We start from the raw sequence: 22,191 nt of genomic DNA, 5'->3' as shown, positions 1-22,191 counted from the left end.
CTCTCAGTGGTGGGTACTCTCAGTTCTGTCTCCAGCTCCACCGTCTCTCCCAAGCCCAGCCCCGTGTCCCCGTGCTTGCCTGGGTGTGCCACAGGCATCCCAAGTGTAATCTGGTAAAATGGAATCACTCATCTCTTCCCCCATCCTACTACCCCCCACTCCTTGCTCTTCTTTCTCCTGTCATTGCTATTGTAGGGAATGGAGTCAGTATCTACCAGTTTGTGCAAAAGGGAAACCTGGTGCTGTCCCAGACCAGAGTTTGGCATGTCAGACACATACTTTATTGGGCCAGTGAGTGTCCGACTCTGACCTGGACTGATGTGAAGTGAACAGCTTAGCTGCCTCTGTGGTCCTCAGTTTCCTACCTGTTCCCTGAAAGCTTTTGAATCCAAGGATCTAGACTTTGATCACTTCTAGTTTGTTGTCAGATCCTGTGCATTTTGTCTTTCAAATCCATTTCTCTTTTGCACGTCCTCTTCCACTGAGTTTATTTAAGCCAGTGCTGTTCCAGCAGCTTTCTTAACACCCTTTCTGTCTCTTTTTTCTGCGCTTGATCATGCACCACATCCTGCTAGAGCAATCTTTCTTATGTACAAATTTGATCATTTTTTCTCCTGCTAAAAATAGTTTGAGGCAGATTGTGAAGAGGCTGGAGAGTGGGGCTTTTTAGGTGATGGAAGTTTGTATATGTGATTGTGAGTGTATACTTACATCCAAACTCATTGGACCGTTCACTTAAAATGGGTACATTTTAATGGACAAAAGGATACTTCACTGAAGATATCTTGAACATATAGGTTGGTGGCTTCCTCTCACATTCTGAATAAAATTCTGATTTTTCTTCAAGGCATACAAACTCTTCGTAGCATGTGGGCCGCATTGCCCCTCCCTGCTCTCTCCATTCCAAATTGCCTTTCATCCCTCACACCTGCAATGCTCCTTTGTGCTCTGGGCCTCTGCACACTCCTTATGGCCAGGTGCCCCTGCCTGCCTCACCCACCCCAGTCTCCTCTTCCAGAGGAGCCGTCCTTCATGGACACCCTGTCTCTCCCCTTCCCCACAGCCCCTCCATGCCCTGTGCTGTTCTTCATCATGCCCACACTTGGAGGCAGAAATTCTTGCCTTCATTCTGTGCCCCCAGAGCTTTGTGTCTGGTACAGAGGCGCCTGATAACACTTGTTGAGTGAAAGCACATATGCCGTCTTGTAAAACTGCCTCGAAATTCACCATCTGCTCAGATTCATACTTATTAAATGGCTTACTTCTCTGCCTTCTACCTTCTTGTTTCAGGAACTCTAAGACTTTAGAAATGGTATGATAATCATTGTTAATTCTAAGAAATTTCTTGCAAAGTATTTGTGATTCGTGACCATTCTTGGTAAAGCTGGTATCAAGTCTTGGTCAGATCAGATTCTCTATAAATACATAGCTCTTTCCTAAATGTGTGCAGAGTTACAAAAAGAGAGCGACAAATGCTTGCCTGTTTTTAGACCGTTGTCATTTGGGTATCCAGAGTTGAGCTTGTTTTCCTTCCAAAGGGGAAGATGTTGAATGAATGGACCAAACGAAAGTCAAGTCAAGAGCCAAGAGTCTGCACTGGCTTTGTGTGGGAGTTGGGGGCTTTTTGTCAAGTTATTCAGCATATTTCTAATTCCCTTCCCTGATTTAGAAAATAAGAATAGTATTTATCCCCTCCTACTTTACAAAGACTTTTGAGTGTTTTGCAGTAATACTTACAAAGTCTCTGGTAAAAAAAAAAAAAAAAGTAGTGGGTCCAATGCATCCCTATTATCATAATCAAAAAATACAAAATAAGCTCATGTGGAATGCTGGATTGGCAGTGCTGCAAGAACAAGGTCAAGGAAGTCTTTGTCTTTCAGAAGTTTTTACCTCCAAAACAGTCCTTTGTCTTTGTTGCCACAGGTTCAGAAGAGGAATTTCATAGAAAATATTATTCCAATTATCATCTCCCTGAAGACTGTGCTGGAGAAAAACAAGATCCCAGCTCTACGGGAACTCATGAACTACCTCAGGGTGGGTGCCCACCCTGTGCTACGGGGCTGCCTGGGGCCGGGGCCTGGCGTGGGATCTCCTGGCAGTCCATGGGTACAGACCATCCATCAGGCCTGTTTAACTGTTGAGGAAACAGTAGCTGGACAGTTAGTTCCCCTAACGCTGATCCTTCTCTTCCTCCTGCAGTTGAGTTTGCCAAGAGCTCACTGGCCGAACCTTGATGCTGGCTAGAGTCCATCTTGAAACTTTTCTCAGGGGTGGTCAAGAACAAAGTCATGATCTTAGCTTGTTTTCACGAGGATTAAAGTGAAAATTGGTCCATCATGTTTAATTTTAGGGTGTTTCCCTTGAATACTGTTTCAGATTGACAAGACCAGGAAATAACTGTCCTGCAACAGCTCCAGGTGCCGTGGTGAGGTCAGGCTGCCGTCCTGGGGCTGAAATTGTTCCTGTGAAGCAGGGGTACCGGGAGACATCCCGGCATCTGAGCAAGGCTGGGGGCCCCCTGCGGTGCAAGACCTTCTTATTTTTTTTAAGGAGGTACCGGGGATGATTGAACTCCGGCCTCATCTGTGGGAAGCCTGTGCTGAATCCCTGAGCCACATCCACTCTCAGCAAGATCCCCTTGAGGCCTCGGACCTTATTCATTGGAATCTTTTATTCCCCCTTTAATTTAGCAGAGTTGGTTCTCTGTTCACATTGCACCTTTTTCTTCCTCAAAAAAAACACTGCTAAAACTCTTTTTCAAAAAGGGCTACAACAAAATTACATTGATTATCATTTTTCAATTAACTTTTTATCCTAAGGGAGTTGAGGCTCTTTTATATGGAAAAATGAGAACTTCAAGTCCTTATGTTTTTTTATTGCCTAACTGTTTCTCAGGAAGGAAAAAAAGAGCTTAAATCCTAAATAGACTACTTAACCATGTGAGAAAACTAAGCCTGTCTCCTTTGACCGAGCACACACCCAGAGGATGGCTGTGCCGCCACCTGAACACGCACATTCTCCGTGTCAAAGCTTCTGTTCAGGTGGCCAGGTGCTCGTTCTTTGCCCGTGGAGCTCTGCTCTCAATGGTGGGTTTTCTTCTCCTGTTGGGACTTCCCTCCTAGTTGGGGCTGTAGTCCATCTTTTTCTCCCCCTAATTTGGTCGAGCAAAGAGGCTTTGTCCCTCACAGCCCTCCCGGAGCCTGGCTGAGTGTGCCCTCACCTGCTCTGATCCGAGGTCTTCTGCCGGTGGCCTCAGAATCTCGGCGCTTATCCCCCAGGAGCCCGTGGGAAGGCCAGCGCAGGCAGAGGAGCCCTTCTTGTCTCGCCTGCTGCAGCTGGTTCCAGAGACCCTTCCTCAGGTCCCTACCTGACCTCTGAATTCCCTTCTGACTCAAATTCCTGTGAGGACTAGACCGGCCTTATAACTGCATGCCCTGTCTCAGCCTCCAGGGAGGGAAAGCTAATGGCACAGCCCTGCGCCCTGGTAGACGTTCTGGATTAATCTAGGGTTTCCTGATCCCATGTCTTCCTCCCACCAGGAGCCAGAGAAATGCCTGTTAACTGGCAGCTAGGCAGGGAGCTTCCGTAAGAGATCAGAGCTGTTCGTTACCGTTTCACATGCTCTCTTGTGATAAATGCAACTGTGGTTGGTATTTCTTAGGAGTAAGCCTTTATGTGAATTAATCTGTTAATGGAATGGAAATACTTTGCTCTCAGCAAAATAAATCTTAGTATTCTTCTTATTGTCAGGTTGTATTGGAGAGAGCTGGGTTTTTTGTTGTTGAAAACATTAAAGGATGTTTCTGGGTCTGTTCTAGGAGGTGATGCAGGATTATCGAGATGAAATCAAGGATTTCTTTGCAGTTGACAAACAGCTGGCCTCAGAACTTGAGTATGACATGAAGAAGTACAACGAACAGCTGGCCCAGGAGCAAGAGCTGGCAAGGCAGTTGGATGCAAATAGGATGGCGGAAGGTGCTGAGGTGGCTCCAGCAGTGCAGGTAGAGCAGAGGCTGCCTTAAGCGTGTCTGCTCTCTGCTTGTAGTTTTTCCAACATTTTCATTATCCAGATGTGATCAGTCAGTCCAAGTTAAACCTGTAGGAGTCCTCTCTGCTTCAGTGTGTTCCTTTCTTAACTGTGGTAGACAGGGGCTCGATGCATGGGTGGCTTGTTCCACACAGCCACCCATGGCTGTCTGCAAAGTCATTGCAAGGATAGTCGTAGGGCGCTGCGGGTGCCCCAGGGAGCAAGCGGTGGGCAGCTAACGGGCTCCTGGGTGTCTGCTTGTTGCCGTCTTGGCCATATGCTTTCCCCTCTAGAGCAGCCATCTCGGGGTGTATTTCTCTCTGCCCATTTTCCGAAGCACAGTGTTCTCACTGCCCTGAGGAGTCCAGACGGAGCTCCTGTTGAAAAGGGATGAGGACAACTAACTTGGTCCTTTTTTTTTTTTCTTTAATGTCACAACATCTACATTTGGCAGTCTGCCAGCAATACCCTTTCTGTGGAGAAACTTCTATTGCCCAGGGCTGACAAGGTTTTAAAATAGACTATTATGAACTTGCTCATAGTGTGTGAAGATGCCATAGAAAACAAAAAGTACTAGAAGGTAAATAGTCCATTATCTTCTCTAACAGGTTGTTCCCACCATAGAAATAACTCCTGCTCCTGTTGGCCAGGAAAATCCAGCTGTGGCCCCTGGTGTGAGCCATCCCTCAACACCCAGACCGAGCACGGGCAGAGCACCGACTGAGCCTCCTTCCCCCGAAACGGGGCCCTCGAAGATGCCGATGCCCAGAGCCAGGTAGACTGCCGCCGACTCGGACATCGGGCTCTTCCTCCCTCTGAGATTTGAAATGAACACCAGCAGTACGTTGGAAGCAGAGTGGACAGGAACTGTGATGTTTGCCGCTCATGCTTCCTGCAGTGGCCTGCAGTAGAAAAGTCAGTGTTTGTGTCCTGCTCTCCACAGGCCCATGTCCCTGAGCACCATTGCAATCCTGAACTCTGTCAAGAAAGCTGTGGAGTCGAACAGCAGGCATCGGACGCGGAGCTTAGGCGTCCTGCCCTTCACTTTAAATGCTGGAAGTCCGGACAAAACTAGCAGTCAAGGTGCGCCTCTGGGTTGGTGCTGCGGGAGTCCCAGGGAGTGTAGAGAAAGGGGAGGTATACAGATGGAAAAACGAAGCTGCTTCTCATTCCTTTTAAAATGGCTCCCATTTTCTTTAAAACGGGGACCTTAATCGGGGACTTGGGGTTACGGGTGATGAAACGGTGCATATTCATGATAAACGTTTGGAGAACAGGACAAGTGTCTGCTTCCCTATAGCAGCTAGGTGTGAGTTCTCCTTTTTCTTCTCCCTTCTCACACTCAGGAATATTTTGTTTACATCTCTCATAAAGTTGGGATCATCATGCACATTGTTTCATATCCTGCCTTCCTACACACACTTAAGAGTGAACATTTTTCCATTAAATGTCCTTTCAAAACTTGCCCCTAGTGACCTTCCAGCACTCCATCTTGTGGAAGTACCATAACTTATTACTCCCTATGACTGGAAGCATAGATGTTTTTCAGTTTGCTGATATAATGTCACATTAAACATCTTTTTATATATAATCTGGTATGAATGTAATTCTCAGGATCAATTCTCAGCAGTCAAAGGCCCATGAATACTTGTAAGGTTTGAGGGTGTCAAATTGTTCTCTGCAGTTCATACCAAGTCATGTACCCACGTGAGTGGATGGTGTTCATACTTAGAAGCACTGGTTTTATAATTTCTTGTTCTCTGAGTTCTGCAGACCTAAATGGATATTGTTTTCATTTCCATTCCTTTGAAGCCTAGTGAGAGTGGACATATGTTTCTCATTTATTTGTATTTCTTTCTAGACTGCCTTTTTATAAAAAGACCACTTTAAATATTAAGGGTATTAACTTTCTCTTTTATCTTGCAAATATGTTTTTTCATTTGGTTGTTTTGCCTTTTGATACGGTTTTGGTGTTTTTTGAACAGATAAAATGTTTTCATTTTATCCTAGCATCTTCCTATGGCTTGGACCAAGAGTCTCATGGAGCTGGTAATCAGGTAGCTCAACGGGCAATCAGCACCCCCGACAGTAAGTAACGGGTCTGAGTAAGTTGGCTTCTCCCAGGCCTCTCCTCCAGTCATTAGGCATTTGCTACAGCTGCAGTAAAACTCCATTACAAGTTAGCTAGTTCTTTGCACTGGACAAGACTCCTGTGCTCACCAGCATTATAGCGCATTGGATCAGGCTGTTGCATTGTAACTGTCATGACTCGACTGAGCACTCACTGAATGCCGAGCACTCTCCCAAGTGCTTTTCCATGTTCCTGTCAGCCCTGTGTGGTAGTCACTCGTACAGAGGGCAGAATGGAGGGCCAGCCAGCCCCAGCCCCCACTGGGCAGGGTGGCTCTGGAACCACTTCTGCCTCAGGGAACTCACCTTTGCCCTGCCGTCCTGCTTCCTAGGAAGGAACTGTTGGCACCAGGTGGCATCTTCTGTGTTCCCCTCGTGCAGTCCGTGCTGTCCTGCGGTGGGTTAACAGCCTGTGCTGCTCACACCGAGGGATGGTGTGCAGAGGGCAGTTAGAAGTGCAGAATACTTTTTCCCCATTACTTTGTTTTATACCTTCTTGTCTCAAAGCCCATAAAAGCCATTGTTTTGAGAAAATTAAGGTATGAGGAAAATCTTCTGCCTGGCATCTCTATTCAGCTGATGAGGCCCTGCCCGGGATGCTCCGCCCATGCCTGTGCCCCTTGTATCTCGCTGCCCCCCTTGCTCTCTGCCCCCCAGGCCTCCCCTGGTCCTCTTGGGGCCCACATCCCACCAGCACCTTGGCTTGGGCTTTCCCGTGTCATCCTAGGACATCCCCTTCCCATGGGGTGACCGCCTAGTTGCCCTTCAGAAGAGGCCTGCCCTGCCCTGCAGACCAGATCATGCCCTGCTCCTCAGCTCTTCTGAGGAGGAGTTAAGTTTATCAGCCTCTTTCTTTTTCACTGCACTTGCTGGGTCTGCAGCCTGACAGGCATAAATAGGAATTGGTTAATGATGAGATGAGTGGCAGAGCCAGCATTTAAACACCAATTCTTGTTCCTCTACAACCTCGCTTCTCACGTAGCCCTGGTGTCGTGTGTTCCAGTCTGATGAGAATGGGGTCGGGTGCTGTCCTCCACGATGACGGGGCAGCAGAGCAGCAGGCTTCTCAGTCTAAGCCTCTCAGTCAGCACAGATTGATGGAGGGCCTGCCATGCTCTCTGGTTCCTTGTGATGCTGGGATCTCTCAGAGTCATGTTTATCAGGTTATAGCTTGTTTTCACTTAAGTCCCCGTTACGGGAGGGGAATGGATGAACACCTCCCTCGCTACCCCCTCTCCTCAGATGACAACTGAATCATGAAGGTTTTTGTCATTAAAGGCAGTGAGTAATTTCTGGTCCCTGCTTATCAAACAAGTGTAATATTATTTGTAAGCAATTTAGGCTCTGACAGGTAGACCAGTTTTCTGTAAGTTCTGTGTTCCTGGCTCGGGCACCAGATGCCTCTGTTTTGGCAGTTAGGCACCATATACTGAAGAAGCCAGAAGGATATATTGCATTTCCTTCTGTCCCCCAAGGACCCCCAGCTTGGTCTGCATGAGTTGTATGTCTCTCAGCAGCGGGGCCAGGCGTGGTGCAAGATGCTGCTGTGATTTGCACATACAGAGCTATCATTGCACTGAAAATAAGGCTCTCGGGTGTCACTAGATCAGAATACTTTTCCATTCACTCGTCTCTTGAGTGTAAAATTCCTGTGAGGCAATTTCTGGGGATCTCTCGTTTTGAACCAGAAAGAATGCTGAAGGAAGGGTCCCCTTCTTTCCTGGGAGAATTGTTAGAGAACTTAAAAGAACTCAGTTCTGTTTTCTGCGGTTTACTAATACCCATTCCCTTGAGGACTTTGCGCTTAGGTGGGGATGCCTGTCAGGAAGTGGGCTCAGCGCTACAGAGCCAATGAGAAAAGTGCTACTCAGATCCAATGGTTCGGGGCTACCTTTGCTATTCACCCTAACTAAGCAAAGTAGTTTTGCTGAATGGAAATGCATATTTTTCAGAGCTAGGATTTTAATTGGAAATCAGGGTTTTATCAGTCCCTCTTACTGCTCTAATTCAGGCAGCAAAGATGCTTTCTGCCTTTGATTCTAAGCACAGAGAGCACCAGGCGTCCACAAGCTAGTGCAGAGGAACTTCCGTGAAGGTGCAGGCTCTTCCCTGCGGTGTGCACAGGCTGCTCGAAAGGGGCAGGGATGTGTGAGGAGGAAGGGGTGGCATCGCAGAGACAGTCGTAAGCGAACTGAGCTGTGTCGGGCAGAGTGGAAGATACAAGGCGCTCTCCTTGCCAGTTGGCTTGAGCAGCTCTCAGAGCATAGACTGCACAGATAGAAATAGATAATTGCCCTTGCAAGAGGGTGACTGTGTGTGGGAGGAAGGTAAGAATCACCAAGCTCATTTCACAGATGTCCATACGCTCTGCAAGTGCCTCCAGCGGCCAGCTCCTGAACCTCACCTGCGTTTCCAGGGTGGCACTGGTGCTGGAGGGCGGGTGCAAAGGAGAATAAGAAACAGCTGTTAGCAGCGTACAGTTTGATTGAAGAAACAAAACTCCTTTAGTTATAATGTGGTAAGTGTAACAGGCTCATGCAAAATGCTCCAGGACCACAAGGAAGGAGCGAATCCCTAGGGAAGCTCCGCCTTGGGCCGTAGGTCAGGGAGCGCGCCTCAGGCAGAGGACCTACATGTGCAGAAACAGGTGGGACAGCAGGGTGAGGGCAGGCCTTGCGGTGGCAGCAGGTGGGTACAGATGGACCCCAGCAGGGAAGTGTAGCAAGTGAGTTTGCAAGGTGGCTTGGGGCCAGCTCGTGTGAGGCGTCCGGTGCCCGGGCAGGCGAGGGCGGCGCAGGCTCCTCCCGATCGCCCTCCCGGCTGCAGGGGCAGTAAGCCTGCCAGGCCTTCATCAGATCAGCGCTGGCCGTACAGGTGGGCCTGACCAGTGACGACGGTGCAGGTATTTCCTTAGCATGTAACTTGTCCCTGGTACCGTGTTAAATGCTTTACATGAATGATCTCCTCTAATCCTGACAACTGTCCTCTGAGGTAGATTCCCTTTTTATCCCCATTTTACAGAGGATGAAACGTGAGGTTCCTTAGAAAAGTAGGTCCCGCAGCTAGTAAGAGGCAGAGCCAAGCCCAAGCCCAGGGTCTGAGGCAGAGCTGAGTTCCTCCATCTGCCTGTCTCCTGAGGGTGACGGGAAAGGGGGGCCGTCGGTGGAAACCCCTGTGGCAGCTCGTGGGCAGAACGTCCAGGCCAGTGAGGGAGGAAGTGGGTGGAGTGAAGAGGTCTCTGGAAGGCAGAATTGACAGGCCCTGGGTCTGACTGGCTGTGGAGAAGGAGCCAGCAGTGCCTTCTGTTTCTAGCTTGGGTTGACTGTTCATTGCATGGAGTACTTTTGAGATAGGAATGTGGAAGGAACCTGTTGAGGAGAGCGAGGTGAAGAGTTGAAGAACCATCAGGGATCTTGGGGAGCCGCAGATGTAGAACCAGAACTCAGGAAACTTTCCTGGTTCACTGGCACATAGGTAGTAACTGGGGACATGGCAGTGGGTAAGAAAAAGCCAAAAACAGAAAGTGCTTAAAGGCCAGCAAATTCTAAAAGGGATAGTGATTAGAGAAATAGGAGTCAGGAGAGATGAGTGCCTGTGGAAGTGAAGGGAGGGAAGTTTCCAGAAGGAAGGAGTCTTCCACACTGCAGGAAGGTGGTACAGGTGAGGCCCAGGACAGTTAGGGTGCTCGTGTTTCTAAATTGATAGCACTCGGGTGCTGATTTGGAAGGTGTAGAAACTGTGAATGAAAACCCCAACCTCCTCCCAGGTTACTTTACTTGCTTTTGCATCTGACCAGCTTTGTACTGACGGTGATGTCTCCCCTTCCCAGAGACCATCGGTGATGTCACCTTTGGAGCAGGGGTCAGTTATATAAGCATCCCACAGACTCCGTCTTCAGCCAAAGGCAAGTTACTTAGGCCCTTCCTGCCTGATACATTACCCACCTCGGGAGTTCTGGGAAAAACTGAATGTTTGTGTTTGACTCCCTTTCAGAGAAAAGTGAAGTCCAGAATCAAGGAAGTGAGATTTTATGTTTATCGTTGCCTGATAAACCGTAAGTTTACCAGGGGGTGGGTGGTTTGAGCAGGGTTTTTCTTTCCATTCCAGATTGATTGTATCTTTTCCTTCCCTAGGGCTCCAAAACCTCCACAGTGGAACGTGAGGTCTCTAGCCAGGAGCAGAGATGAGCCAACCCCCAGTAGGAGGTCTCTGCGAAAGACCCCCCTGAAAACAGCCAACTAGAACAGCCCATTCCAGGGTGGTCCTGGAAGGCGTGGCCACTGAGGAGAAGTGCTTGCCCCCTGCCTGGGAGGGCAGGCATACTGCCTCCCTACATGGAAAGCAGAGCCGATCCTTACGATTCCAGTGTTCCTTAACTATCCATCTTCGCTGTTAGCTGGCAAATCTTATCTATTTGTCTTTATGAAATATGTGGTTAAAAATTGTAAAATAGAGAAATGCCATATTTAGATTTTCCTATCCCGAAAGTCTAGTTATTTAATGTTATAACTTTATTCCATCTGAAAGTGTCAATTTCATTTTGCTAAGCTACATTATGGTCCTGAAGGAACACAACTAACACTTTGCTCTTACATAAACCAAAGCCTCACTTAGCTGAGTTTGAATTCTTTATAGTACATCTTTCCCACATCTAATGACAAAATTTAGATTGTGATATTCCTTTCTAATTTATAATTGCAGACTTTTTAAAAGTATACAACTTTTTAAAATTGGAATAAAGTTTAAGCCTAAGTACAGACTTCCAGCATTCAAATTCTTATATTTGTAGAACAGAACTTTTATTGGTAGTCATTTTAATTTCATATAAAGTGTTTAGGAAGAACAAAACCAAATCTTTCCTGTTAGAAAGAAAAATGATCCATTTTGTCTGTAAGGTTTGGTTCATCTGTCCAGCCTCTTCCTTTGTTCCCAGACAGAAGCTGCCCACCTCCTAAAAGCAGGCGGTCTCCGTAGTGTGTTGACGGGATTCCTGCCTGGGAAGGGCGTGCATCATGACCTTCCACAGAGGAGCTCTGATGCCGGCTCGTGTGCCAGACTACAGTGATAGAAGGAAGCTATGCCGTGTTGGCAGCGTTAGGCAAGCTGAAAACATGTGTTTGTGACCAGGAAGAATGACCAGGAAGATTCAGTGGGTTCATTTTTTAGTCCCAGTACAACAGAAGCAGGAACAGAGCTCCTGTAAGTGGAAGGTCACTGGGCTCCACCACCACCACTCAGGTGTAGGCTGTTCCGTACTGTGGGCCTGTCACTGTTCCATGCATGCCACCACACAGCTCCCCAGTTCCTGGGGGGCAGGGACGATGGACCATGCTCCTTACAACACTCCAAGTGTACTTGAATGCCAGGAAGGAGAAGTCAACCCAGTGTAAGAACAAATGAGAAAGAAAGACATGGGACGGAGTTTTTTTTTAAAAAAAGGTTTTATAAATGAAACATAACAAATCCTAAATTATAGATGTGTTAGTACAAGTCTGTAGTATCTATTTACAGCAACATTCATACCAAAGGGCAGAGTAACAGCCTTCTGGAGCCCTCTTGAATCTTTAATCCCATCTACCCAAAAATACACAAGTTTTCTTTTTCTGTCTACATTTTTACAATAAGAGGCAACTACGTCCCTGATGCCACATTTCACTTCTCTCTACTGTGTCAGACCCAGTTTCCCATGGCACTAGAGTAAAAGGCTTTAGTATATAAAGAGGGAGGCAGAAAGGCTGTCCTGTCACTGACAACCAGATGGAGGCTAGCACATTACCTCCCAACCAAGACAGAAGGGGAAAGCTACCCCTTTCTACCAAAGTGAAGAGGAACGGATGGTCTCTAAGAACTGAAGACACAAATGCAGAAGAAAACAGGTACCATTAAGCAATTAATTAAAATTATCTCACATAACTTAGAAAAGTCAACATAAGTCTCAAGTATTCAATAAAAAAAACAAAGCATAAAAAAATTAAGACACTGAAAGTTTAATCACAAAATGGCTACATTTTTCTACATAAAAGTTGTCCTTCAAGCACTCAGTAGAATTAAAGGCACTCCTTTTGAGAAGCTCCTTGCTTCAAACCACTTCACATCATGAGTCTAACAGCAATATATTTGAGGCAAAGATACCTGCTCTTGAAGAACAAAGGCTTCTGAATGATGTTTTTAATGTCTCCCACAAAGTGAGCAGTGTCTCGGGTAGATGGAAAATTTAAATCAAAATTAGAAGCCTGCTTTTGATTCAGGCCTTTCACTTTCCTCACCACCAGGCATTTTTACTCTGGCTGCACTACCTAATACTCTTCAAAAGTCTGGGCCAGCTGCCACCTGGTCATGGTTTATCATGAAGGGAAGCAGAGAACCTGCAGTGGTGGAGTGCTTTCTTCATGGTAAAGAGAAATAGTGGAATTCATTTTTCTTTAAAAAATCATTGTAGTTGATAGATTTTGTTTCAAAATGGCCCTTCACCATGAACTGCACAAAAAATTAAAATGGACTTAAAACACAAACGGCAGTAGCTGCTTCGTTTCATGAACCATCCACAACCAAAAAGATGAGCTCTGTCACACTAATGTCAGGGAACCCAAAGGCGGTGATGCCACATGGGAAACACCCAACTTCCCTGAAGAGCCCACCTTAAAACTGACCTGGACTGAGATAAATGCCACATGGCATGTAGAAAACAGTATTAAAGCTAATCAGGACATAAAGCCACAGTGAAGGCTTGAAAATGAAAGTGGGCACTTTGGACAGCCCTTCCAAGTCTGTAGCCAGTGTAGGGTGGTGAGCTACAACTCGGCCCCAGGAGATGGCCAGCTCTGTGTGTGTCTAAGAGCTGGGTGGTCTTTGGGCACAGGTAGTTGCAGTAATCAAACGAAGCGGCAGTTCAAAGCGAACCTGAGGGCTCTTTTTTTTTTTTTGGAAGTTGCAAACATTTCAATTCTGCTCAATTTTTTTTTCAAAGTTTCCTAAGCAACAGTGGTCGAATGTATAGACAAAAGTTTTCTTGTGAAAAATGCTAAAACTTATATGGGAAAAGGAATGTCTCAATAAGCCGCCTTGAGGATTTCTTGGGTAAAATATTCTTGAGATTTTTCAATTAATACTAGTAGCTTGGAACTCTTGAGTGTTTTTTTTAAAAAAAATAGGTTATTTAACACTGTATGACAACATATTTACAATTGAAATAGAAATTTTCTTTTTAATAATCAAAATACATCTTTAGCAAAAATTTAGAATGTAAAGTTTTATAAAATAAACAAGACCCATAAAACAGCAGAAGGTTCTTGCAGTACACCATTCAGATTTAGCCTAAGATGAAAGTTTCCTCTAAATTCTGGATAAGCAGGGTCCCTGCAGGTAAGAGGACCTCTTCTTCCAGCAAGCAATTTGCCTTCCTGATTTGGGTAGTTTTTACAAAATTCTGATCCAAAAAGTTTTTCCAAGATGGACACTACAACACTGATCAAAAAGATTTTTAAAAGTTGTGTGGTGCTATGTGTAGACAAATTTAAAACAAGTTAACTGCATAAAATGCCTTCTCTCTGGGTCCATCTGATTCCAACTCAGCAGCTGCAGAGTCCCACGTGGTGAGCCCCGGCACCAGGCTCCACGTGGCAGGTAAACAGGCTTCCCATCCCCACAGTGCCCCAGCACAGAGAATTCTGTGTGAGCAAGACCTCAAATCACCCTGATGCTGCAGGGGAATCAGAACAGAAACAAACGGAATCAGCGAGCCAGTTCTGTTTCTTTTCCTTATGATCACTATGCCCACCTTGAAGAAAATTCTTTATTCATGTGGCTTGTTAAAAAGTAAGAAAGGAGTAGTGCTCAACTTAGGCAAAAAAAAAAAAAAAAAAAAAGCTTTTGCATGAGGATCTGCTCTTTCCAAGTGTGCTTTGCTCCTAGGTTGCTCTTGTTTGGAGTTGCTGATGGAGGTATTTGCATGTGCTCACAGCCGCGCTGTCAGATCTCAGATCACAAAGGATGACTTGTGTCTGAAGTCGCCCTGCAAAGCCAACAGAGTGAGAAACGTGGTCATCCACCATGTGGGAGAGGGGCAGGGAAAAGCAGCTTCAAATCTAACATTTCCCTGAAGAAGAAACCTATAGCAAAGCTGAAATCCAGTCAATCAATCAGACTTGAAAGCAACTTCTACGAGAGCTTGCAAACTGCATGCCACTGGAATGCGTATGAGGGCACATGAGCTCGGGGTCTCGGGAACCATTTGGAAATCCCTAAGGTACAGCGTGGTGGCCAAGTAGGAATGCCATTCTTCCTGCCTGATGCTCCGCTCTCTTCCATCCTTACCTCATCATCTGTCCTGATGTAGTTGACGCTCTCTGACTTCCCTGCGTTCTTGTAGCTGTGAAACAGGAGGAAAGGGCAGTTCAGTGGCTGCTGGCTTCCACGTTAATGCCACACCATGCTGTTTCTGAGGTCAGGCTCACCTTTCTCCCTCCTGTTTATTGTTGATGAAGTAGCCACGTTTGTATGCACAGCAGATACCCGATGTTATCAGGGCCAGAACAGCGAGTACAACCAGAACCCCCCCAATAATTCCACCAATGTTCAGGTAATCTGCAGGAAGAGGTTTGAGGGAGGAGATGATGGTCTCGTTATGTAAGAAACCCTGACCCCACCGTCCTTCCACATCTCCCTCTGACACCTAATGTCTACCCCATTAAAATCTTTCCAGTCTAGAACATACAGGAAACTAGAACCCCTGATTTCACTTATAAAAAGTACTAAGACTTCAAATGCAGTTATACTTAATACTATATTAAAAGGGACTTGGAACTTCATAAAAGGCTTAAAAATCCTTTGGCTAAATCCCTGCAAATATCGGTGGAAGAAATGGTCACATTTATGAGGACACAACCAGTGTTGAGAATCCTAAGGATAAAAAGTCCCTATTCCTAGGGCCTCCCTTTGCTGTAGACTGGGAGAAGGGAGCAGTACTTAAAGTGAAAAATACCCTGACCCCCTCCCTCCGCTGGCCTCATATCTAAAAGCCTTCCTAACGGTAAACCCCTTTAATTCCAATCATATCTGCCTCATCCTGTTTCTCATTTCTATATGAAAAGGAAAAAGGATTCTAATCTTCAGTGTGGTAGCAGTGTTCGCTGTTTCTCTGATACAAATAAAAATGCTTGGGAAAATATGCAAGGAATATATCAGCAAATGACAACTAAGTTGGAAGTTGTCAAAATTCTCCCTTATCCTAGAGTAGTGGTTCTCAAATGTAAGCATACATTTAGAAGACTGACTTGAAACTTCGCTTTTAATATGTCAATTCCCAAGCCCCATCCTGAGAAATTTAATGGGCCTTGGGCAAGGCCCCAAGAATCTTCCTCTAGGAGAAAACTGTGCTGGAGCAGAGTTCCCCAAACTTGACAGATGAGGAGAATCAACTGGAATGCTTGCCTTAAACATGTGCATTCCCAGACCTCCCCTGGAGAGTGGTTCAGAACCCTCTGGGTGGGGCTGGCATGACTCCTGTGATCAGCAGGTGCAGAAAGCACAGCTGTGGGGGTGGTGCAAGCAGGAGGAGGGAGGGATTCAAAAGGCTTCCCCTGTGGTTCTGGTAAAGCCCATCTGCTTCCTTCTCCCCAACACCTCCCTTTTAGAACCAACACCCTAGAGAAGGGATCATCTCAAAACAGGATAAAATTACTGGGGCTAAAACCTAGGTTTCAGCTTCCTGCAAAATGGCCATAACTAGATAAATTTCTAGAGACCTAACACAACCTTACATTTCAAAGACCAGAGAAATGAAGTTTATTAAACTCACTGTTAAAAGTTACACGATTAGCTATGTTGTCAACACCAGAAGACCAGAAAGTCTGTTTTGAGGAGATAAACATATTGCAAGAACCCATTTATTTAGGCATTTAGCTGTTACTCAGAACTTTGTCATCTTTCCTTTCATGTGAGAATGTACCCAAGTAGATTTCAGTGGATCGTCACCTCTAGAAAGAAGCTGACTCATGGCAGATGAGTTATCTAAACTGATGATCTGATTTTAAGTTAAAAATGTTTTAATTCCCCACTCTTAAGATGAAATGTTTTCAAAAGGCAACTCACAGACTTCCATCTGCTGCTCCTCACACCTGGCTGAGCCTGCGTCGTTGGAGGCAATGCAGTAGTACTGCCCAGAGTCTTCCTTGTGGACAGCACTGAACACCTGTGCCAGGAGAGCAAAGCAAACCATGAGTGCCACGGAGGGATGGAGGGGCAGAGCGCAAGGCCGCCGGCCTGCACACGGCCACCCGAGTACTGACCACAGCAGCGTCTGCTTCCAGACACGCCTGCCCAAGCACTCAAACAGTGACGCGCCTTCAGTACTGGGAGAGGACCAAGCCCAGCAGCATCAAGAGTGGAATGCTGCTCTCTTACTTGGGTAAGAGGGGACTCTGACTGCTCCCCAGGCTAGAGTTTGGTAATACAAAAGCAAAGATTCTGTTAAGATCTGACTCACTACTACCATAGTATGAGGTTGGATACACCACATATCAAAAGGCACCACTCCCCCCCAAAAAAACTACATGTCATCCGAGTCTGTGTTCTCATGCTGCCGCTGTCCTCGGTGCCCCTCACTGCTCACCACCACCACTGGGTTATTGTGAAGCAAATTCCAAACATTTTGTCCATAAACACTTGAGTATATAGTTTTAAAAGGTAAGGCTCTTTAAAAAAAAATAAAAATCATAGCCACAATACTGTGATGCCTAAAACAACAATTCCTTAATATGATCCAATATCCAGCCAATAATCAAAGTTTGTCTCCTTATGATCTTTACAGTTGGTTATTCAAATCAAGACCTTCACAAGGTCCACCCCTTGCATTTGTTTAGTATCTTCTTTTAGCCTCTTTATTCCACAGGTTTCCTCTCTATTACTATGCCCCCTTAGAACTTATTTGTTTAAAAAGGGAGGGGGTGTTTTTCTTGTAGAATTTCCGACCTGGATTTTTTACACCCATTTTACAAAGGTTTTAGTGTCTCCTTATTCTTTCCACTATAGACATCCCTTGCCCCAACAGACATTGCATCCTCATCTCAGAAGAGATCTTACCAGAGTGCCTGTTTCCGAGTTTAAGAGAAAAGAGGAATTTCGAAACCGGGGGTTGGCCCTGGAGTCTGTGGGCAGCGGGATGTTGTTGCGGTACCAGCTGTAGAGAGGCCGTGGATAACCCTCGCTCTCCTGGCAGTACAGCGTGGCCGCCTTGCCAACAGGCACAGCCTTGGGTACTCTGCAGACAGGGCTCACTGGCTTCACTGGAGAAAGAATATGGGTTGCTGTTTAAAATCTCAGCAACAAGGCACTATTACCAAAGTCCACAGTCAGCCCTAAAAACAAGAGCCAGACAAGGGCTCCTGGTGCCTGTGTCCCCTTGGTCACATCTGTAGAAGGCAGGCTGCCACCACTCTGCCCTGCTCTTGTGGCCTGCCTCACCCAAGTATGATCCTCTGCCTTCACATGGGAGGTGGAGGAGTGGGTCTGGGCCCCTCCTAGAGCTGGTGGGAAGGGGCAGGGGCTCCTCTTCCCTTCTCTCCTCCCCCAACTCGAGCAGTTTCAGCTCTCAATTGTGTCTTTGCTCCCTAAGTCGTGTTACCATTGCAAATGCAGCTCAAGAAGGAAAGAAAGGAAAAAAGGAGTTGATCTTTTTTGTTCTATGGGTAGTCTCTCAGAGGCCTCAAAGAGGGCAAAAAATGTTTTTACTTCACATGAGTTCCTACCTTGTACAGTTAAGTTAATGACAATCTCATCAATTTCTTGGCGGTCATTGCGAGCAACAACCTCACAGCGGTAAAGGGCTGAGTCTTTCCGTGTCACATTCCAAATCTTCAGGGATGTTTTCCCAAAAACTTCTGCACGATCTGCCAAATCTCCTATAGAAATAAAAACGTGAGAGGGGTGGGGGGTATATGGGGACCTCATATTTTTTTAATGTAACAATTAAAAAAATAAATAGGGAAGCAGACTTGGCCCAATAGATGATAGGGCATCTGCCTACCACATGGGAGGTCCACAGTTCAAACTCCGGGCGTCCTTGACCCGTGTAGAGCTGGCCCACGCGCAGTGCTGATGCGCGCAAGGAGTGTCGCGCCACACGGGTGTCCCCACGTAGGGGAGCCCCATGCACAAGGAATGCGCCCCATAAGGAGAGCCGCCCAGCACAAAAGAAAGTGCAGCCTGCCCAAGAATGGCACCACACACACGGAGAGCTGACACAACAAAGATGACGCAACAAAAAGAAAACACAGATTCCCAGTGCCGCTGATAAGGATGGAAGTGGTCACAGAAGAACACACAGTGAATGGACATAGAGAGCAGACAACTGGGTTGTCTTAAAATAAATCTTAAAAAAAAAATGAAAAAAATTTAAAAATTAATTAAAAGAAAAACATGGGACACTAAGAGACTCTTTAAAGATGTCTTTGCCACTTAAAGATGGTCATTTCTGTGACCAGTATTTGATGCTGCAGTAAGACTACAGATTGATTTCTGTTTCTATTTCTGTATAATAGAAGTGGACTCCCTGAGGACAGTAACTGCATCTTATTCCCATTTGCAATGTGAGCACCCAAAATAGTACTTGGTCTATAAGAGGCACTCGTTCCATGCCTTTGTTACTAAAGCCAGGGGTCTCCTTTCTTCCTCAACATCCCCACAAGGGCCCCGTTAAAAAAGAAAAACAAAACAAAGTAAACATTTTACAAACTCAAGTGGTACTGCAAATAAGAACTGATTGTATAAAACTAGTAAAGTTGTATAGTGCATCAGAAAAAAAAAAAGTGGATCTGCACATGCAAAAGATTGAAGTTGGATCCCTACTTCATATCTTACACACCAAAGACCTAATGTGAAAGCTAAAATGATAAAACTCTTAGAAAAAAGCTTAGGTATTAATCTTCATGATCTTGGATTAGGCAGTGGTCTCAGATATGATAAACAAAAGCACAAGCAATAAAAAAAAAAATTGAACTCCATCAAAATTTTAAACTTTCGTGCTTCAAAAGACACCATCAAGAAGCTGAAAAGACAGAGCCCATAGTATAGGAGCATGTATCTGAACAAGGAACTAGTATCAAGAATTTGCAACTCATCAATAGATAAAATGGCAAAGGAGTTGAACAGACATTTCTTCAAAGAAGATATATAAATGTCCAATAAGCACATGAAAAGATGCCCAATATCATTAGTCATTAGGAAAATGCAAATCAAAAGCACAATGAGATTTCACTTCATACCCACGAGGACGGATGAAACCAAGAATTCAGACAGTAACAAGTGTTGGTGAGGATATGGAAAAATACATTGCTGGTGGAAAAGTAAAATGGGACAGCCACTTTGGGAAAACAGTCTGGCAGTTCCTCAAAATGTTAATCAGAATTAGCATAAGATCCAGCAGTTCCACTCCTAGGCACAGACCCAAGAGAAATGAAAATGTACCCATACAAAAATTTGCACATACAAGTTCTTGCAGCATTATTTATAATAGCCAAGGTGAAGTGATCAAAGTGTCTATCAACAGATGAATGGATAAACTGTGGCACATCCATACAATGTAAGGCTATTCAGCCATAAAAAGGAATGAAGTTCTGATGCACGTTACAACATGGATGAACTTTGAAACATCACATGCTGAGTGAAAGAAATCTGTCACAAAGAACCACGTATTCTGTGATTCCTTTTGTCCAGAAGAGATAAATCCACAGAGACAGAAAACAGATTAAATAGGGAGTACATGGTTTCTTTGGTGGATGATGAAAATATTCTAGAACTAGTGATGATGGTCCACAACTTTGAATATATTAAAAATCACTAACTTTGTATACTTTAAATGGGTAGATTTTATGTTATCCAAAAAATTAACATTGTAACTCTTTGAAAGAAGCATGAAGAACCCAAAGAACAGGGGAAGAAATTAGGAAAAAAGACATGCAAAAAGTAGAAACTAATTATTACTAACCCTGACAACTGGTGACATGTATATGGCGGGTTTACCATAATGTAATAAAAATGGGAAGATGACTTACAATAGAGGATGAACATTTCCAAAAGCATTTTCTAATAGAAACGTTTGTTATACAGTAGTCATTGGTGGAGGACTGGAATAACCACCACATAAGAAAATAGCAAATAAAAGTCTATCGGGGTACTTTGGATATAGTCCTGTTTTGAAGCAAGAGACCAAATAGACTCAAGCTTTCCTCCAGCCTCATAGTTTGTATGGTTAACACTCTCCTTTCCACCCCCATCTCTACCACTAAGGTTAAGATGTTTAATTCCCAGAAACAAAAAGTTTTGTTTTTATTTCCCACTTGGTTTCTCTGATGATCAGATAAATAAGAGCCCACAACTCCTGAAAGACCATGAATTTGGGTTGTTTCCACAAAATCTCTTTCTGTCTCTGCATCCTCAACTATCAGCATTCTGAAGTCACCCCACCTAAAAGCTCACCTGCATTTGTGCCTCAGCATGGCAATGTCCCACTTGCTGTCACCCTGTCCCAGAGCAAGCCTCTCTTCCCACTGCCTCTGCCTTAGCGTCTGGGCCACCATCCTCTCCCACTGGGTCTCTGCAAGGCAACTCTGAAGGGATGCCTCCACTCCTGGTTTTGCCTAGGCCTGTCTGTCTGTCCTCTACAAAGTCGTTTCAGTCCTTCTAAAGCATCAATGTTACCATCTCACTTCCCTATTAAAATCTTTCAGTGGGTCCCATGCCCCTCCGAAGATCCAGCAAGACGACATCCTTTTGTGCATAGCAGTCAACCTTTCCCGCCTGGGCCTGCAGGCCTCCCCAGCCTCATCTCTAGACACTCTACTTCTCCTTGCTTAGCTTGCTCCCTTCTCCTAGCTTAGCTATGGTGCAGAACTGGCAGTTTCTCCATTAAGCCAAACTATCTTTTGCACCTGCCCCCAAATCCCCTCCCACTACCTCCACTCTCCTGCTGGGCTAACTTGTCATGTTTCCCCTCTCTGCTGAGACCCTGCTCTGGAAAGGCTGCCCTGAGCACATTTCCTCCCCTATTCCATATCCCAGATGCTTACCCCTTGTGATGGCTGGAGTTATATGTACATAACCCAGAAAAACATGTTCTCAAACTTACTCCATTCCTATGGGTGTGAACCCATTGTAAGAAGGACATTTAGATGAGGCTACTTCAGTTAAGATGTGGCCCACCTTAAACAGGATGGGTCTTAATCCTATTACTGGAAACCTGTATATGAAGAGTGAAATTCAGACAGTGAGAGAAAAAGCCACAGAGGAAGGTGAAAGTCAGTAAAACCCTGAAGAGAAGGGAGAGGCCAAGAGAGGCTGCCATATGCCTTGCCACGTGACAGAGAAGGACCAAAAATCACCAGCAGACAGTTCTAGAATGCCAGTCTTCAGGAAGAAAGCATTGCCTTGATGATGCCTTGATTTGGACTTCTAGCCTCGAAACTATGAGCCAATAAATTTCCATTTTTTAAGCCAACCCATTGCAAAGTATTTGCTTTAGCAACAAGGAAACTAAAACAGTGTTTGATACCAGGAATGGGCTGCTGCTATTACAAATACCAAAAAATATGGAAACTGCTTTGGAATTGGGTAATGGGTAAAGGCTGGAAGAATGGTAAGCACTTGATAGAAGAGGCCTATATTGGTTTGAATAAACTGTTTGTAGAAGTATGGATGCTAACGTTAACTTCTAATGAGACCTTAAATGAAAGTGAATGTGCTATTGGCCTGGAAGAAAGGTGACCCTTGTTTTAAAGTGGCAGAGAACTTGGTGATACTGAGTTCCGATTTCAGATGGACTGCAGAACTTGAGAGTGATAAACTTGGATATTTAGCTGAGAAGATTTCCAAGCAAAGTTTGGAAAGTGCAGCCTTATTTCTCCTTGTAGCTTATAGTAAAATTCAAGAAGCAAGGTAGAAGCTGAGAACTGAACTCCTGGGCAAAAGAAACCAGAAACTAATGGTTTGGAAAATTCTGAGCTTCTGGAAAGCGGGTCTCTGAGAACAGGGCTCCATGTGAG

General features: G+C 45.2%; 2 protein-coding genes across 7 annotated transcripts in view; one reads left to right on the top strand and one right to left on the bottom strand.

The window, feature by feature from the left end:
• Positions 1-10,916, top strand: part of NCAPD3 (non-SMC condensin II complex subunit D3) — a 98,611-nt gene extending 87,695 nt beyond the window's left edge. For all 5 annotated transcript variants that reach the window (XM_071212435.1, XM_058289290.2, XM_058289291.2 and 2 more), the window contains 8 exons: positions 1,924-2,034; positions 3,819-4,001; positions 4,636-4,802; positions 4,971-5,110; positions 6,038-6,115; positions 9,987-10,061; positions 10,151-10,211; positions 10,291-10,916. In XM_071212435.1, coding sequence (XP_071068536.1) covers positions 1,924-2,034; positions 3,819-4,001; positions 4,636-4,802; positions 4,971-5,110; positions 6,038-6,115; positions 9,987-10,061; positions 10,151-10,211; positions 10,291-10,399 — 924 coding nt within the window. In that variant the 3' untranslated portion in view covers positions 10,400-10,916. The remainder of the gene's footprint in view (positions 1-1,923; positions 2,035-3,818; positions 4,002-4,635; positions 4,803-4,970; positions 5,111-6,037; positions 6,116-9,986; positions 10,062-10,150; positions 10,212-10,290) is intronic.
• Positions 10,917-12,123: 1,207 nt separating this feature from the next.
• Positions 12,124-22,191, bottom strand: part of JAM3 (junctional adhesion molecule 3) — a 101,570-nt gene continuing 91,502 nt past the window's right edge. For both annotated transcript variants that reach the window (XM_023584933.3, XM_004479554.5), the window contains exons 4-9: positions 17,902-18,054; positions 17,237-17,439; positions 16,247-16,346; positions 14,611-14,740; positions 14,471-14,525; positions 12,124-14,168 (exon numbers count right to left, since the gene is read on the bottom strand). In XM_023584933.3, the coding sequence (XP_023440701.2) occupies positions 14,133-14,168; positions 14,471-14,525; positions 14,611-14,740; positions 16,247-16,346; positions 17,237-17,439; positions 17,902-18,054 (677 nt within the window). In that variant the 3' untranslated portion in view covers positions 12,124-14,132. The remainder of the gene's footprint in view (positions 14,169-14,470; positions 14,526-14,610; positions 14,741-16,246; positions 16,347-17,236; positions 17,440-17,901; positions 18,055-22,191) is intronic.

Source organism: Dasypus novemcinctus, chromosome 27 (genome assembly GCF_030445035.2).
Source record: "Dasypus novemcinctus isolate mDasNov1 chromosome 27, mDasNov1.1.hap2, whole genome shotgun sequence".
NCBI classification, from domain to species: Eukaryota; Metazoa; Chordata; class Mammalia; order Cingulata; family Dasypodidae; genus Dasypus; species Dasypus novemcinctus.
The sequence above is the reverse complement of the archived record's forward strand: the minus strand, read 5'-3'. Positions and strand labels throughout refer to the sequence as shown.